This window comes from Argopecten irradians, chromosome 1 (assembly GCF_041381155.1).
Source record: "Argopecten irradians isolate NY chromosome 1, Ai_NY, whole genome shotgun sequence".
Lineage (NCBI taxonomy): Eukaryota > Metazoa > Mollusca > Bivalvia > Pectinida > Pectinidae > Argopecten > Argopecten irradians.
In genome coordinates, this window is record NC_091134.1 from 58,186,445 (window position 1) to 58,205,671 (window position 19,227).

Consider the following 19,227-nt stretch of genomic DNA (forward strand, 5'->3'; position numbering starts at 1 on the left):
GGTGTCTTAACCAGGAAATTACGTTTACATAATTTTTTGTTTCGGGTATTTCGATGTAACGTTGTTGTCGATATTAACTTATTGACAGTTATGTCCATAGCAGAGCGATTCTCTTTATTATAACTCTATATACTTGTTTTACTTTAGGAATTATTAGAGTATTGTAATGTTATGAGTGTGACGAAGGATGTTATTTCAGTTTTGATGTAACATTTTTAAAATAATTTTGCTTCCGCATTCCTATGAAAGTCCGGACAACGTTTTTTTTAAAGTACTCGACTTTGTTTTGACGATGCTATATATAGCGATTTCGAGGCCTATAACTGAATCCTCAAATACGGACACGGTTTAATGTAGGAAACCATGCATGAATTACTGCATGTTTTGTATATTTCTACAGCTCAAGGACAGTTGAAACATTTAGATGATTTATAATGAAATCACACAAAATGTTTTACAGCTTTTTGATTTCATTACAGTTAGATATCTATACTATCAGTTTGATTGCGTTATAACAGCCTTGGTACTACAGTGTATTAATTAGTACATAATGTGGGTGCAGACACCTCTACTTCCCCATCCTGACATCCGGTGATAGTGTTCATGTATCATTCGTTCATTTTTAACACACAATGCACCTATAAAAATACTCTATTTTAGCTCCATTACGGCTATAAATCGTGCATATTTAAATAACGTACATTGGTGTTAAATTATGAAATCTTCATTTATTGTCAGATGTTGTATCACCACATTTGGAAATGTGATAATACATCCACGGAAAGGTACACAATGAGATAAAAGTCTAAACTATCACTTTAAATTGCATCATCATAATGAAAACATACCTAATACAATGTTTCAAATATTTCCATCCACATTAAAGGATTTTTTTATCCAATATCTTCATGAACTTGCATTCCTTGAAACATGACTTTGTATATATATGAAGTGTTCGCCAATGTAAATGTTTATAAATCGAATACATATTTTTGGAATCTTTCAGATTAAAAAAAAAATGAGAATGATTTTTAATTGCAATTAAGCTCTTTCGTAACGAAAATATCTAATCGTATCGGAACGTCAGAGGCATCTGAGTGATACGAAACTACTTACTGATACTTCGCTCTTTTGCAGTTTATACACACAGCACAAATGTATGTATGTTAAATGTCGCCATAATGCAGTACACAGTTTTGCTAAAGTAGTACATTTTTATGTTGAACATGAATATGAACATTATAAAACCTCTAAATCAGAACGTGTCCCCATGTTGTATTTACCTTCCAGTGATCATCCGTGAACGCACAGGTATATAGGATAGTACAAATACGTGTTTTATTTTTTAAAATAATTATTTTTATCGAAGCTGCAGATGGACCAAAGTTACGTATGCTGTTAAACATAATAGGTGGCAGGGCCTCAGTTCCTGAGTTCGTCATAGGTATTGACATTTAAATCAACCTCAGCTAATTCTAGGCCGTCGTAAGTCCTGTCTACTGTCGCCGGCACCGACATGTTTTCATATCCTCCTTCATCTGGCATCTCAGACCTTGTATCTGATTCACGAAGGGATCTTTTCTCCACACATCTGTTTAAAGATATACTTTATACGTTAGTATCACAAACATGTGTGCAAAATATGCTGATTAGAATTTGGAGTTCATGTGTTATATAATGGTCATAGCAATTTGTCGATGCACTTACGGAGCTTGTTCTACATGGTTTGACTTCTAATGAAGCCAGGGAGGAGACACGGTGCATTGAATAACGTAATATAAGCTTTAAGATCCAGTATGGGAAAACAGATGGATTTTTACATGTAGATTTCATGTCTCTTCAATATCATTAAACAATGGCGTTTTATGAAAGCTAGTTATATAACTTACTATAAATATGAACTCAAAACATAGACAGAGAACATTCTACTTTCAAAATGTAAAGGGAGATACGTAACTCACTGGTAAAAGTTCAACATTCCATCAGATGTCAATTACATGGGAAATGAGCTCCCTATCACGTAATTACGTGAACAAAATTTCCATTTATCAAGAAAATCACCAAATACCTACGTTGTGCTTTCAAAAATGATTTTAGGTGACAAGAAATGTGACTTTGTATTTCTATCCAGCTGTAACGCCATTATACAAAGCATACTATGATTTCCTCTCGGTACTCACCTTCTCACATACAGAAAGGTCATGGCCGCTGCGTATAGTGAAACGAGACATAGGCAAATAGCCAAAATGGCAACAGCGTACACTGCAAGAGAGATTGAAAGCTTTCAAAACTATTAGAATAACGAAATTTTATGACGTGTATGTGTAAGGTGTTCATTGTTGGTTTGATTAACTTAAAGTAACCATCAGTTAAGAGATCCTCACTACTGTGACATAGTTCTTCATAGATTAAAGAAAATATTTCTCGAAACCACTCTGATCATATCAATATCATACTGCACGTATATATACTACACATACTATACAACATTGAGCATCTGAAGATAAAGTGAAAGCGCTAATGCTTAACGAAGACTTCGTCATTTGTGCATTTTTTCTATACTATACATAGTATTTATATGGAAGAACGCATATCTGTTTTAAAAGAAAGTGAACCCTATAAATTTGAAAAAGCTTACCAGGTAAAATTATGTACTGTTTTTCATTAACACCGCAACGGCATTCTTGTACATACACATAGAAAAAGTGTTGAAAAAGAATAAAACAAGGACACCTAGATTCTAATAAAATGAAAATAATTACTAAAAAGTTAAACTTCTCTACATATGTTTTTAGATTTAAACTTTCCAACCTCTTGTTATGATAAACCAGGAAATATTTTATACGATGTAACATTACTTCCTGGATAAACTTCGGTCTCTGACCCACATTGTAAAGATGTCTTCATTTCCATAAAAATTCATTTCATTTGTTGATGATATAATCCTATGAATCATTTTATTTTTTAACAATAACAACATTACCATGTGTTTCGGTTGATGAAGTGCTATGAGAAACAGGTGTGGTAGTTTCAGTTTCGACATCGCCTTTAGTTGGCTCAAGTGTAATACCTCCTGATGTAACTGTCGTAGCTCTTGTTGATGGAATTGTTGTTGGTGATGGTATTGAATTAAAAGGCTTGGTACATGTTATTGTAAATGTAGTGTTAGGTATCACAACCTCGCCTGAAATATAGAAGTTTATTTAATTTTTTATTGTACTCTATATAGATTAGTCGTATAGATAATACTGAATAATGACTTCCTTTTCTTGTTTGTTTGGTTTTTTTTTTTATTAATTAACGTACTATTAATAGCTATGGTCCCTTTTCTTTTCTTTCTCTCTACACCATAGACGTTTCAAGTTCGATGTTTATACTTACATGTAACATTAAGACAGTACTTCGAGTCTCCACTAGATCTCCTGCTCTATGTTATAGTAACTGGTCTTATATGGAAAGTTCGAACAGGGGATGTGTTACATTGATAGCGTATGTCTTCCTCTACAGAGCCACTCTTGGGAACCACAACCTCACTACCACAACTGGATGTATTGGGGTTTAAACCTTCACCGTAAAACTCTATGTTGATAAGAATGATGAGTGGTGAGTTAACAATACAAGAACAAGTTATCTCCCCTGTATCCTCGGCCTCGTGTGTGTCCAGTATCACTCTATCTGACGTCACGTTTCCATCCTCACACATCCGGATATCTAGGATTAAACCAAGCCAGATTGTAATTGCTAGTACTTTGATCTTGTTAACGTTTAACTGACTGGTTATTGAATGTTTCTGGATAAAACATTAAATAGTTTGATCAAGTTAAAAAAACAAGTCCAATATTAAGGGACAATGTGGTTTTGTAAGCATGATTCAATTTCTTAATAATACTAACCAAATAGTTTATGTTTTAGATTTATGATTTTGTTCTGATTTTCATCCTCGATACTCCAGGGGATTCGATCACTTACTATCTCTACACCCCTGAACTATCTCATAGTAAAACTTGAGGCAACAGAACAGGACAGGAAATGTACGCCTTTGATGTCCGTATAACGGTACACTATGGTTGACTGTTTGACTTTGAAGTTTCGCGTCGCTCTTTCTGTAGTTTTCAAATACTTTTTTGCTGGCATGTGATTGGTCCAGTTGTTTTTCCTCTAAGCTGCCTTCAGTTTTACTATGAGATGGTCCAGGGGTGTAGGGATCGTAAGTGAGCGGAACCTCTGGAGTATCGAAGATGGTTGCGTATATACCCGACACAAACAAATCTAAGTCTGCTGAGCGTGATATAAGTGTATTACTACTAAATGGGATCCTACCGCATTACGTCCCTTTATTTGACGCCGTTAGCCGTCGGGCGGCGCTGCCTACTTTTGGTAGTTCCGGTTTGGACGGCAATGTAAACAAGGCCATGCCGCATCGTACACATCAAACGTCAAGTCGACGTTCTTCCGTTTGGCTGGGCTATTAAATCTCATTTTGTGAGTATTACGATCAGATACAATACACACTCTTTTTCGATTCAATTATAAAATGTGTTTTCTCTATCATCACTTACAGCTGCGCAGTACGGCTTGAGTTTTAAAAAAAATGTTATAGCGGTTATACGAGGCACAAAAGCGTCTTGCATATGTATAAGGTTTTAAGATTCACTGAAACATTTTTTTATTATTAATTTTTCACCCTGTGGAAATCGAGACTTACCGTAGTTTGCATTGTCATAAAGTTTGTCAATGACACAATGTACATATGTAGTTGTTTCTCTACATTTTAGTACATATGACAATGGTACATATATAGTCTATACAGTTGGTATACGTAGTAGACTAAAGGTTTCAGCATTGCGCACAGGGTACGTTTAAACTACAGGTTCTCATTGATACATTAAATTCTATACATGTATATCAATACATGTTACATTATTTCACATCATCGTGTATCGATTTAAATACATATTTAAGATAACTTTATTTCTGGTTCAGGACTTATATGTAAAGTCCTCTATACCAGACTCAGACATAATATAGAGTTTACAGTTAATACATTTTTATCCGGTAATAATAATAAATTAATGATGTATAAAGGCTTTGTAGTTGTATAAGAGTTCCTGTTCTTTCCAATGTTTATCTAACGCATTTTTGAAGGAGTTTATATTTGGCGCCATCACTACATTCTCTGGTAGATCGTTCCATATCTTAGTAGCTCTTAGTGAAAAAAAGTTTCTCCTAATCCCATAGTTAGATCTTGTATGGAATAGCTTCCTCCTATGCCCCCTGCTGCTCTCGCGGTCCGTTGCATCTTTCCATAAAGATAAAATGTTACAACATTCGGAGTCATATACTCCATCTAAAATTTTGAAGAGTTCTATCATGTCTCCTCGTATTCTTCTATATGCCAATGTTGGTAATTTCAGTTTCTCCAGTCTTTTACTATATGCTAGATGTGACATTCCTGATAGACATTTTGTCGCTCTTCTTTGGACACTTTCTATCATTAATCCGTGTCGAAACCATGTACACAATATGTCATCTTTTGTCTACTACTAACTATACATGCAGACAGTGCCATGTAGAATTTGAAAGATATATGGTAAGAATTTGATTGTTAAAATTTCAAGGCAGTCTGCTCTTTTATCAATACATATATAAAACGAATACAGAATTTGCATTTATATATTTCTTTCAATTTAGCCTGTCCCCTGCCTCTAATGGATTCAATTTTTCCTTTTAGGTTTAAAGACCATCCAAAACATCACTCATCAGAAGACAGTCTAAGAAAAACTGGAACCACGTGCATCTAGTGTTGGAACATTGTATTGAATCCATTATAATAAAATTAGCCATTGTCAGATGTGATTATTTTTTCATTCTATTGTTCATTTTTGTAGGCATTTGCATGCACATGTTACCACTACTTAAGAAACTACCAGGATATGGGCCCATTAAACTAAACTTTCATTAGTAGGTACATTTACTACCAACTGTAGGTAAAATATGAGACTGTTTGGAAATCTAATATGTGGTATAGAGACCGCAGAACCAAATGATTTCGCTATATACGATATATTAACGTTTGCCACTGTCCAGGTTAAATGGAGTTTTCAAGTCTGGTCACCTGTCACTAATTTTGAAGAATGGCATCTGGCATACCTGTGAATAAAAAGAAATAAAGATCTACCATCTTGCTAAACTTTTATGTGGGGGGTTCCATCTTATGTTGAATTCCGCACCAAAAATTGACCAAAATATTCATGAAATTCCAATATTGATTACCTCCCCCTGTCAGACACACACTTGACAGAATTTTAAAATTTCTTTACATATTTTACATCTACATGTATTGCCCAACCCACACATTAAACATTTGAAACTGATGCGCCCTGAATACCCAATCAGCAGGCTCCGAAACATTCACCTCTCTATGAAATCTTGTGCCCAAAAAGGGATTTCTAGGAATCTATTTTTGGTTTGATTCTGCGGTCTAATATAATCTATAGGTGATACCTTAAACCTCAAAGCTTCAGGTACATATAGGATATATATTTACTGGGGAAGTAGTCAATCAAAATTCAAATCCAATAATTGACTTGTAACTTGTAAGATTATCAGATGTACCTTCTATGGGTTATACATGTCACATAGTGGCTAAAACATTATATAATGTAATAAAAAATACTTTCAGCTAAAATTCAAAGCTTAGATAAATACCTGGTACATTTTTTGTTCGCAGATATAATTGTAGCTGTTTGTTGCATTAATATGGTGGTTTCCCCAGACTTATGAATTTATAGTCATTAATTGAAATGGTGCATTAATTTATGCACTGCATCATTTGACATGTATGTCAAGATAAAAAAATTAGGGTAGGGCAGATGTTGGGTAGCCTAGGACATGTTGGGTAGGGCATATTTTACCAAGGACATACATGTTTCCAGTATATCAAAACATTTTCTTTCATACCTGTGTAATACTGGCTGGTCTAGGGCAATACACCCATGTCGCCTGAGGCTGTATTGCATGGCTACCCATGCAATAAAGCCTCGTGACATCACGGTGTCAACAAAATTTCTATTTTCTCGGTAAAATTTTAACATTTTTTTCAAAATTTTGACTGATTTTACTATAAAAGATGCAAACAACGGAATTTTTGTTGAAAATATCGCGTAATTTTTCATGAATGGAAAATTGACTCTCAGTCGTGGATTTCTTCGAATTTATTTCAAAGTGGTGGGATATTATAGTTGTAAAATTGCAATAAAAAGTTAAGGTATTAAAGAAAAATACTCTTTCATAAGTGGATATGAAGGATAGGGATATTCTACCCTCGGGATCACAAAATGTTGCAAAACCCTCGGCAAGCCTCGGGTTTTACTACATTTTGTGACCCTCGGGTAGAATATCCCTATCCTTAATATCCACATATGAAAGAGTCTTATAATACTGTATTTGACCCAGTAAGCACCCAGCACATTTAAAACAATATTGAAACAAATAAGAACGCTTAATGGAACCAATTTGTTCAGCCTAATAAACTATTGAAGAAAGTGAGTCAGTTAAATGAAATACAAAAGAAATGATTATAAGCCTTTAGTTTTCATATTTTTTGTCTGCATTTAATTTGAGTCAAGTGATATTTAAGCCCAAAAATGGGGAGAAGCACTTATAGGCACAGGGACCTGGCACAATTTTTTTGTAACCAACAGTATACAGATATATATTATAGTATCTATTATATATATGTGTATACTGTTGGTTAAAAAAATTCGTGTCAGGTCCCTGTGCTTAAAGGGTTTGGGACCGTATTGGGTCGAATACAGTACATGTACCTTGCCAATGCAGCCTAGAGATGATGAGTCTCAATTTTCTCAAAATATTCCTTAACAGACTATAGCACAAACTTTGTTCTTTATTGGTTATAAGTAAATGGTTCCATTCCTTGGTTAAGGTACAAGTATATAACTAACAGGAGATCAAACAAGGAATGTAAATGTCCACCATAGATGGATCAATCAAAAGAAATATTGACATTTCTTTTGCTAGTCTTTTTTTCCCATTACTAAGGCCCAAAGACAACCTGCAGTACAAGTCTTGCACAGAAAGATTCCTTCAGCACTTCCTGAGCAAAATTGGAAAAAATTGAGTTATCAAAATAGTGTCTGTTGGCCATTATGTGTTAACATCGCTCCTAAATTTGAGTGTGCACAACTTAAGATTGAGAAAGAATGGAAAACAGATGGATCGTGAACGAAAAACCATTTATTAAATATATATCACAATACACAATGAATATAATCAAATGGTGGGCTAATTGAATTAGAACATTTTGCCTGTGGTTTGTTGACGGACAGATTTCAAAACAAAACAGGACAAAAAAGCCTCCTGATTTATTCAATATACACATTAAAATAAACTTCAAAATACATTTTTTTCCTTTTTAACATAGTAACCCAATTTTGAATCAGATGAAAAAATGTCACTACATTACTTGTTCACATCATATCATTTGGAAAAAAATTATAACAATAAGATAAAATAAAGTTGTTACATAAAATCATATTACTAGTAATACATTGTAGTTGCCTTGACTTTATTTATAATATGCATACAAACATGATTAATGTCATTTTTTTATGAATCTGCTTAAATTGGCACTGTTGATCAGTGATCAATAGTTATTGTTTTACAGTAATCTTCTAAATCTTTTTCAGAACTCAAACTGGTTAACTATAGATGTAATTGTAGACCCTGAAAATATATTGAGAAATATTTCAGATGTGTGCTTAAATAAATTGATACATTGTAAATGAATAAATAAGCTGCAAATGTGTTACTTGTGTTCAAATTATATTTCTTGAATTAAATTTAACAGTTCTAATCAACTGATCTAATAACAGGTGATACATTTTTGATCATTAAGTATTGATTTAACTTAATGGTATTTCTATAAGTCTACACTTAATAACAATACAATAATAAAACACTGCTTGACTACATAGCTTTGAAGATGGGCGTCACTCTCCACAGTCTTCAAGGACAACTTTGAAGGTCTGTTTTTGGTCAGTGTTTTTCTCTTTCCTGAAATGCCTTAATTTTTACTATGATCGGAATAGTCCAGAGATGTACTTTAGGGCCGTGATAGTATTACTTCTTGTACCAATACATGCATGAATATTATGCGTTGAGCCCTTATAACTTCTATCTTTAAACGATACTTTTATTCTTTTTAATTCATTCATATATATATAGTAAACCTTGAATAGCTCTCATTCATGAAATGGATTGCATTGTCACGACATCATCCGTTTAATATATATTTTCATATTTCACACCTGATAGTTGGAACACACATATAAATGTGAGTACCGGTATTGAGTAATACAGTGTAATATCATCTTTCCGGGATTGAATGAGGTTTGGTAAACATTTTTACGCATTATATTTAAACAGGGGTAGAATTTAATTTTTTAAACCACTATCCATTTTCGGCAAGTTGGTAAAATTTCAACTCGCCAAATTAGAAACTTGCTTACCACTTTTAAAGTAAAATTAAAAAGCAAACCAAATTCATCGACATTTATTATATTAATTTATTGTAGGAAACAATAAATGTTGGAACATTTTTAGTGTCACTGTAGTGTAGTGTAACAACAATTTATTTTCAGAATATGGCACTTTGTGCAAATGAAAACTAGTTAAATACTATTAAAGTATCACTTGCTTTTGTCTAAGCTCACATAATGAACAGTGTTTGGATGTCTGGTTCTATATATTGAGAATAACTACAATGTATCCGCTCGCCAAAAATTGCAAGCAGAATATTTTTCAACTCACCATTCCAAAAATCAATTCGCATTTGGCCAGTTGGCGAGTGTTAATTTCGAACCCTTTTTAAAATGTGTGATTTTAACTTGTTTTAACTAAGATATACACCTTGTATTGACAATTTAAATAACGAATTTGACTGTAAAATGTACTGTACATATGTAGTACATTTATACAATGTATGAAAGTTTTGAGTCATAATACCAAATATACATTACTATGGAAATTGTCTGATAGTCTGGGAATGTCATGTAATGAAAAGGTACAGTACAATGTACATGTACAGTATGTTGTGTGTATTTTATCACACAGTTTGACGTTCTGTCAATGATAATTGCATATCGGTCAGTTTTCGGTTACTGTCAAGTTGATATAATGCAGTCTAAAATTGTGTGGGGGAGCTGGATTTCTGTTCTATACATAAAAAAGCCAAACAATACTCTAAGTAACCTCGTAGGTTGATTCTATTTTATTCTAGGCTTCATATTATGTATAGTATATTAGCCTACATTATCTCAACTGTTGCCAACGACGCACTGTCAGATTGTGCATGCACGTAGAAGTGCCTACCCTGCTAAAGTGTCACAATATATATATATATCGTATACTATCGCTATACCCTTCAAAGTTGCGTATTCAAACATTCATGTGCTTGTGACGTACCTGTACTTATCATTGTCATGTTGATATCATAGTCCGTGGCTCATAACAGGCAAATATTTTGTGCCGACACGGTAAACACATGACGTTACTCAACGTTGCAACCGAAACCGGAACTACCATACTCACTGTTCGTAATTTGATAGTAGAAACATAGCGCGCACAAAGGGACGTAATGCGGTAGGCTCCAATTACTAAATGAAAAATATACTGTTCGATGAACACATCAAAATAACATATAAACACATCTAGTTTTTATCCAGTACAAAACTGCATGCGACGTCACGTGGCTCAGATACGTCAATGTTATAAAAGCTGTTATACCAAAGTGGTGATAAAAGGATGATCTGATTACAGCTCACCTTTTCTCTTTGTCAGATTACAAGAAATGAAAATGTTGATCTATCTATTCATAATAACTATGATAAAGTAATTCATTGAAAATAACCTAATTTAGTTGTGCCAATACCAAAACTATCTATACAGTACATGAGAGAATAATCTGGAACTTCTATGCTTCGTTTTACACAAAGAGCCGTTTACACATGTATGCCGAATTACATTATTTTATCATTAATTCTTTTTTATATTAAACAAATGTTTCTGTTAGCATTTTTATGACACGCAGTTATGAAATAGAAATACATTGTATTAGAAACAAGTATTATAAGAATAGGTGCGTATTAATTTATTTTACTTCTCCAGATATAACACAAAATAACTGGTAAAAATGTAACCAGCATGCATGCATGTATGAAGTTCATTTAACAGTTAACAATAACTCACGTGGGATGTCTTCTTTGTCTGCCGCATCTGAACAACTACTTGCTTTGATACCTGGGAATTATACATTATACTGTAAAATATTGAAGTAGGGGCATCGTCGGAAATACTTTATTTGTCGATTTAGAATGTATCGAATATCAGTTTTCACCTATTGCATGATCGTAAAAGGCGACTAAATTTAGGATCTTATCTTTTCTCTTCTTCCTAACTGACTTTATCTTTCCTAATGCGACTACCCTGAAAGTACAAACTTACCACCCCGCCATTACATTGTAAACACAATGTTTTTAATGAACTCGCTGTGTATTGTGTGTAAACATGACTAGTTATTGCAATGACTGCACTATTTAATATTCTGGTAGTCTTCGGTAAAAACTAAAAAACCCCTGCTGTCCTAACCTGGTTATTTCATTGTTGGACATTATGTTTAGGGTTTGACACTGCAGGTATGGGGCGTAAAACATTTAACCTGCTTTGCCCCTATTGAATGATCGTAAAAGGAGACTAAATTTAGGATCTTATCTTTTCTCTTCTACCTAAATGACTTTATCTTTCATACATGCCCTCATTGGGCACCCGCCTCACATTTGGCCTTGAGTTGAAGCGTTAGCCCCTGTGGAGGAAGGCTCCTGCTGGTCGAGACACTCAAAGTCTATAAAAGTGGTAGTTTCTGCTCCTGCAGGGAGTGGGGATGACTGGTTCGCCGTTCGTTGTTAGTATAAAGTGACCGGGTGGGGTGTGTTGCTTGGTGTCTTCGGCGGCATGCTTCAGTGATATAGCACTATAAAAAGGGCAACAGTTCCACTATACAAGAAGACACAACATGAATATACCCAGTCTCCCAAAACAGGCACCTCGCACAACATACACGCAACACACCGCATACATGGGAGGCCGTCCTTACATGACCATAGCTGTTAATAGGACGTTAATTAATCAAATAAACAAAAAAGTTTCGGGTATTTCTATGTAACCTTGTTGTCGATATCAACTTATTGGCAGTTATGTCCATGGTAGAGCGATTCTCTTTATTATAACTCTATATACATGTTTTACCATAGGAAGTATTAGAGTATTGTAATGTTATGAGTGTGACGAAGGATGTTATTTCAGTATTGATGTTATATTTTTAAAAATAATTTTACTTCCGCTTTCATATGAAAGTCTGTACAACGTTTTTTAAAGTACTCGACTTTGTTTTGATATAGCGATTTCGAGGCCTATAACTGAATCCTAAAATCTATCTGCCTAATAATCGACCTACTTCATCATATTGAAGATCATATCGATACCGATACGGTTTAGTGTAGGAAACCATGCATGAATTACTGCATGCGTTGTATATTTCTACAGCTCAAGGACAGTTGAAACATTTAGATGATTTATAATGAAATCACACAAGATGTTTGACAGCTTTTTCATTTAATCACAGTTTGATATCTATACTATCAGTTTCATTGCGTTATAACAGCCTTGGTACTACAGTGTATTAGTACATAATGTGGGTGGAGACACCTCTTCTTCCCCATCCTGACATCCGGTGATAGTGTTCATGTATCATTCGTTCATTTTTAACACACAATGCACCTATAAAAACACCCTATTTTAGCTCAATTACGGCTAAAAATCGTACATATTTAAATAACGTACATTGGTGTTAAATTATGAAATTTTCATTTATTGTCAGATGTTGTATCACCACATTTGGAAATGTGATAATACATCCACGGAAAGGTACACAATGAGATAAAAGTCTCAACTATCACTTTAAATTGCATCACCATAATGAAAACATACCTAATACAATGTTTCAAATATTTCCATCCACATTAAAGGATTTTTTTATCCAATATCTTCATGAACTTGCATTCCTTGAAACATGACTTTGTACATATATGAAGTGTTCGCCAATGTTAATGTTTATAAATCGAATACATACTTTTGGAATCTTTCAGATATAAAACAATGTGAATGATTTTTAATTGCAATTAAGCTCTTTCGTAACGAAAATATCTAATCGTATCGCAATGTCAGAGGCATCTGAGTGATACGAAACTACTTACTGATACTTCGCTCTTTTGCAGTTTATACACCCAGCACAAATGTAAGTATGTTAAATGTGGCCATAATGCAGTACACAGTTTTGCTAAAGTAGTACATTTTTATGTTGAACATGAATATGAACATTATAAAACCTCTAAATCAGAACGTGATGTAAATGTCCCCATGTTGTATTTACCTGGTGATCATCCGTGAACGCACAGGTATATTGGATAGTAAAAATACGTGTTTTATTTTTAAATGATTATTTTTATCGAAACTGCAGATGGACCAAAGTTACGTATGCTGTTAAACATAATAGGTGGCAGGGCCTCAGTTCCTGAGTTCGTCATAGGTATTGACATTTAAATCAACCTCAGCTAATTCTAGGCCTTCGTAGGTCCTGTCTACTGTCGCCGTCACCGACATGTTTTCATATCCTCCTTCATCTGGCATCTCAGACCTTGTATCTGATTCACGAAGGGATCTTTTCTCCACACATCTGTTTAAATATATACTTTATTCATTACTATCACAAACAGGTATGCAAAATATGATGATTAGAATTTGGAGTTCATGTGTTATATAATGGTCATAACAATTTGTCGATGCACTTACGGATCTTGTTCTACATGGTTTGACTTCTAATGAAGGTCCAGGGAGGAGACACGGTGCATTGACTAACGTAATGTAATATTAAACAATGGCGGTTTATAAAAGCCAGTTATATAACTTATTGTAAAGATGAACTCAAAACATAGACAGAGAACATTCTACTTTCAAAATATAAAGGGAGCTACGTAACTCACTGGTAAAAGTTCACCATTCCATCAGGTGTCAATTACATTGGCAATGAGCTCCCTATCACATATTTACGTGACCAAAATTTCCATTTATCACCAGAAAATCCCCAAATACCTACGTTGTGCTTTCAAAAACAATTTTTGGTGACAAAATTGTGACTTTGTATTTCTATCTACCTGTAACGCCATTATACAAAGCATACTATGATATCCTCTCATTACTCACCTTCTTACATACAGAAAGGTCATGGCCGCTGCGTATAGTGAAACGAGACATAGGCAAATAGCCAAAATGGCAACAACGTACACTGCAAGAGAGATTGAAAGCTTTCAAAACTAATAGAATAAAGAACTTTTATAATGTACATGTGTAAGGTGTTCATTGTTGGTTTGATTAACTTAAAGTAACCATCAATTAAGATATCCTTACTACTGTGACATAGTTCTACATAGATTAAAGAAAATATTTCTCGAACCCACTCTGATCATATCAACATCATACTGCACGTATATATACTATACATAGTATTTATATGGAAGAACGCATATCTGTTTTAAAAAAAAGTGAACCCTATAAATTTGAAAAAGCTTACCAGGTAAAATTATGTACTGTTTTTCATTAACACCGCAACGGCATTCTTGTACATACTTGTCACAATTTTCTTCTCCTAAAAAAAACATGTTGAAAAAGAATAAAACAAGGACACGTAGATTCTAATAAAATGAAAATAATTACTAAAAAGTTAAACTTCTCTACATCTGTTATTTGATTCGAACTTTCAAACCTCTGGTTATGACGAACCAGGAAATATTTTTACGATATCACATTACTTCCTGGATAGACTTCGGTCTCTGGCCCATATTGTAAAAATGTCTTTAATTCCATAACAAAATTCATTTCATTTGTTGATGATATGTTCCTATGAATCATTTTATTTTTTAACAATAACAACATTACCATGTGTTTTGGTTGATGAAGTGCTATGAGAAACAGGTGAGGTAGTTTCAGTTTCGACATCGCTTGTAATTGGCTCATTTGTAATACCTCCCGATGCAATTGTCGTAGTTCTGGTTGATGGAATTGTTGTTGGTGATGGTATTGAATTAAATGGCTTGGTACATGTTATTGTAAATGTAGTGTTAGGTATCATAACCACGCCTGAAATATAGAAGTTTATTTAACTTTTTATTGTACTCTATAGATTAGTCGTATAGATAATACTGAATAATGACTTCCTTTTCTTGTTTGTTTGGGTTTTTTTTATTAATTAACGTCTTATTAATAGCTATGGTCCCTTTTCTTTTCTTTTTCTCTACACCATAGACGTTTCAAGTTCGATGTTTATACTTACCTGTAACATTAAGACAGTACTTTGAGTCTCCGCTAGATCTCCTGTTCCATGTTATAGTCACTGGTCTTACATGAACAGTTCGAACAGGTGATGTGTTACATTGATAGCGTATGTCTTCCTCTACAGAGCCACTCTTAGGAACCACAACCTCACTACCACAACTGGATGTATTGGGGTTTAACCCTTCACCGTAATACTCTATGTAGATAATAACGATGGATGTAGAGTTAACAATACAGGAACAAGTTGTCTCCCCTGTATCCGCGACCCCATGTGTGCCCAGTATCACTCTATCTGACGTCACGTTTCCATCTTTACACATCCGGATGTCTAGAAATAGAGATAAAATCAGCTTTGCCCTAGGATGTATGGTGTCCAAATCAAACATATATCGATTAAGGACAATAAAATAGTTATCTGTTTAGTTCAGAATATAAACTACAAAATATTTAATTCCTTCACTCAGCAACGACAAAATATCATTTCATAGTTATCATTTATAGTTTTAAAACATATATCGATGATGGAAACACACAATAGAGTGTCACACTTATTGATTTAGGGTGTAAGCCAAATAAGGTTTCATTTCACAATTTAGCAATGATAAAAATTAATGTCTAATATATTAATTATCTATAGATTTTACCTTTATAGATGGGTAGTACAAAGGCGACTTACACGGTATACCAGCTGTTTGTGCAGCTTCTGAACACCGACTCCCTGTCGTTTCTGAAGGAAAATCCAATACAAACATGTTAAGTCCCTGTCATTCTTTAGTTTGACGGTTCGGGAAATCTGATATGAGAGGCTTTTTGAAGGTATGTTTTTTTCAGATAAAATATATACAGTTTGGACCAAATACTCGATAAAAACATTGATAAGTCTTCGAGTAAGATGCATAAACTTTTGTTCCAAAGGATTTATCATGAATTAATTTGAATGTCTCTTAAACACCATGTTTCAAGTGTACAGATTATTTCATGTTTCATTTGTTCATCAAATTTAATTCAACCCAGCCCAAACATCCAAAGTTGGCTTGGTTGTTTTGATACATCACATTGTGTATTACAAAAATAATGTACTCACATTATCATGTCTCCTAAACAAAGTCTATTTTCTTGTGGACTATCAATGTACAATGCCACTTGTTTGTTTGGACATGTAAATATAACGTATATAGAGGTTACACAACGAGTGGTTGATGGATATGGAATTTATTACACACGAGTGAGTTATTTTGTAAAAGTTACAAAAGACACCAGCTTTTAAAAAATAACTAACGAGTGTGTAATAAATTCCGTATCTAATAACCGCGAGTATGTGACCTGTTTCTACCACAATTAAATCATCTACAAGTGATAGCATTATAAGCAAATAGGCACTCATTAATATTCAAATATATTTAATTACTTAAATAATGTATTGATAATTTTAATTATGAACAACTATTCCATGCATTCCTTCTTACCGAACGTTTTTTGAATCTTGATTTCTATAGGTACTTCAACAATAACCTTGTCATTGTCGAACTACATTTGGACATGTTTACGGCAAAGTGACATCTACATCCCGCCAAATAATCATCAAACCATTGTAACTAAGTTAGAGTCTGAACTAGGTGCGTTAAATTCTACCGAAATCACCCCTAAGGGTCCTCGTCAGGTGAGATACGCCACTAAATAAAGGCCAATTATGAATTTTGCGTCGATAGTTTATGCTACGAATGGGAAAACAGGAAAGATTTCGACGCCGTCATACATTCAGTTTCAATAGTGGCAAGCAGCGATCAGAGTACAGCAGCATGACGTCATTCGATAATTGATGACGTCAACTATCTGTGAAGTGACAATGAGAAAAAAGTATTCGACGTATTGTGGTAGAAAAGGAAACAAAAAATGACCAATATAGGTTTATCACATAATTCGCCTGATATCCAGTGATTTCACCCGTGTAATATTTTTGCGTATGTCACTAGTGTAATATGATGTGGAGCGATTTTCATTGGCTGGAAATCCATTGTGACGTCAGACAGAAACAAAAAAATAACTTCAGGAAAAGTGACGTGACGTCAGAATAACGAAGACGGCTGGACAAAATGCCAAGGCTCGCAAAAATAAAAACTTCTTAGATTCGTTTCATAAAATTTCATATGAAATGATCACTCATGTAAGGTCCTATATAATACAAGAGCTTTGCTCGGTTTGACTAGTTTAACGTCCTTTAACAAGACATTTGTTACCAAACCTTTAACGTTAGAACACTATGTATAATATCTGTTCTACTTACTTCCTGCTTGGAATTTACATAGTTTATTAAAATGTTATAGATATCCAGCAGTCACTCCTGTTATTTATGCTGATAGTACTAACCTGCAATCTGGATCAGTAACAGAAAACATATCGGGGTAGTGTTTCGCCAGCCCATCTATTCATCGAATCCCTTGTGATTCTGATATAACTTTTTACCAAGAAGAAATACACACGAATTTATAAAAATGACAAAACCTTGTGTCATACCCGACCGCTTTAAATGAATACATTCTCGCACAACAACAACTTGTGTAATTTAACACCTTTGGCTAGTTTACCAACACATCCGTCTTGATATCAAAATTATAATACACAAACACCCACATTTGAATTATTTCACACGGTATTCAGAACAAAAAGAGCTACAATCCTGAATTATCCTGATTAATGGAGTTTCATCAGCTGCAGTGTTACAGACATGTAGCTAACGTATGTGTCAATGGTGTGACCTTCTGTCCCTATACCTTCAGCTGTAGTACTCCCACAATAGGGAGACAGATTTGAGACCTGTGTAATCGTACGTCGGTAGGCATGCATTACGTTATCAGGTGAAAGCCATTACCATTAATTATATCCTATTCCCTGCTTGGCATACACTCTCTAAATAAGTTACAGATTTTCAGCTGTGATTCCTTTGGTGTATGATGGAATACAACGTAGTGCTAACCTGCTATCTTAGGTATCAATAGTATACATATAATAGTTTGATCATATTCCCTTTCAAAATCGAATTTTCTTTGTCATTCCCGAAAGAAAGATAAAAGATGTTTATATTACATAACATGCATTGCATTTTTATTTTTTGTGCCTCAAAATATTTGATTGGTTAAATATCTGCATTTTTTATTGGTATGAAATTGTGCTGTTGATTTATACTATGATACCAAGATAATAAACGAAAACTTGGATCATACATGACAGGATTCAATTAACTCACACGGGTACAATAACAATGTAAAACGAGCCCACCTAAACCTAGCTGTATTTATGTACCTCTTTTTATAATAAAAAATACCACTAATATTTTATCGAGTGAGGTGGAAACTTTGTTATTTTTCACGGGTGCGTGATGTTAAAACCTTTGTCAATGTGATAGAGTTTCTGTCTATCGAAATTAGTACTTACAATTAGTTCAGCTCTGCTCTGTAGCACATTTTTGTACGATATTTTGGAAGTGGGTCATCTAATATTTGGTAAAGCGATGGTCGGTAATATGACAAAACTGAATATTTAGATTATAATTCACAAAAATAAATTGTCGTGAACATATTTTAACTTAAAATACCATTTGTCTTTCAACTGTTTAAAATTGTAAAATTAAAACGCAGCAAAAAGTCATAGTACATGGAAATGTAACATGAATCCGCCATCAAGTTTATACAAATGTATGTACATCTTTGGTGTTTTATTGAGAGTGTAAAAACTATGCGTGTTAAATGATGTACGAGCATTACT

At 33.9% G+C, this 19,227-nt stretch overlaps 2 protein-coding genes and 1 long non-coding RNA gene across 3 annotated transcripts; 1 reads left to right on the forward strand and 2 right to left on the reverse strand.

Moving 5' to 3' along the window:
- Positions 1–142: 142 nt before the first annotated feature.
- On the reverse strand, positions 143–4,414 carry LOC138308398 (uncharacterized). Its single transcript, XM_069249373.1, has 5 exons — positions 4,373–4,414; positions 3,481–3,790; positions 2,984–3,184; positions 2,181–2,262; positions 143–1,591 (listed from the first exon to the last, which is right to left on the reverse strand). The coding sequence occupies exons 1-5, from the start codon at positions 4,412–4,414 to the stop codon at positions 1,423–1,425; spliced, it is 804 nt and encodes a 267-aa protein (XP_069105474.1). The 3' UTR covers positions 143–1,422.
- A 10,567-nt stretch (positions 4,415–14,981) lies between these two features.
- LOC138335151 (uncharacterized) lies at positions 14,982–18,127 on the reverse strand. Its single transcript, XM_069284111.1, has 4 exons — positions 17,833–18,127; positions 16,142–16,192; positions 15,464–15,793; positions 14,982–15,270 (listed from the first exon to the last, which is right to left on the reverse strand). The coding sequence occupies exons 1-4, from the start codon at positions 17,885–17,887 to the stop codon at positions 15,044–15,046; spliced, it is 663 nt and encodes a 220-aa protein (XP_069140212.1). The 5' UTR covers positions 17,888–18,127; the 3' UTR covers positions 14,982–15,043.
- Positions 16,098–17,566, forward strand: LOC138335161 (uncharacterized). The gene is made up of 2 exons (XR_011210247.1): positions 16,098–16,281; positions 16,962–17,566. It is a non-coding gene; the product is annotated as an uncharacterized lncRNA (long non-coding RNA).
- Positions 18,128–19,227: the final 1,100 nt, after the last annotated feature.

Excerpts from the sequence above, each read along its gene's own strand:
- LOC138308398 (XM_069249373.1), bottom strand. The coding sequence starts at position 4,414 with ATGGCCTTGTTTACATTGCCGTCCAAACCGGAACTACCAAAA. Across the intron at positions 3,791-4,372 it reads CCAAACCGGAACTACCAAAA|AAACATTCAATAACCAGTCA; the intron begins GTAGGCAGCGCC and ends TGTTTTATCCAG. Across the intron at positions 2,263-2,983 it reads TTCATCAACCGAAACACATG|TGTACGCTGTTGCCATTTTG; the intron begins GTAATGTTGTTA and ends TCTCTCTTGCAG.
- LOC138335151 (XM_069284111.1), bottom strand. The coding sequence starts at position 17,887 with ATGGGCTGGCGAAACACTACCCCGATATGTTTTCTGTTACTGATCCAG. Across the intron at positions 16,193-17,832 it reads GTTACTGATCCAGATTGCAG|AAACGACAGGGAGTCGGTGT; the intron begins GTTAGTACTATC and ends ATTTTCCTTCAG. Across the intron at positions 15,271-15,463 it reads GTACTGTCTTAATGTTACAG|GCGTGGTTATGATACCTAAC; the intron begins GTAAGTATAAAC and ends TCTATATTTCAG.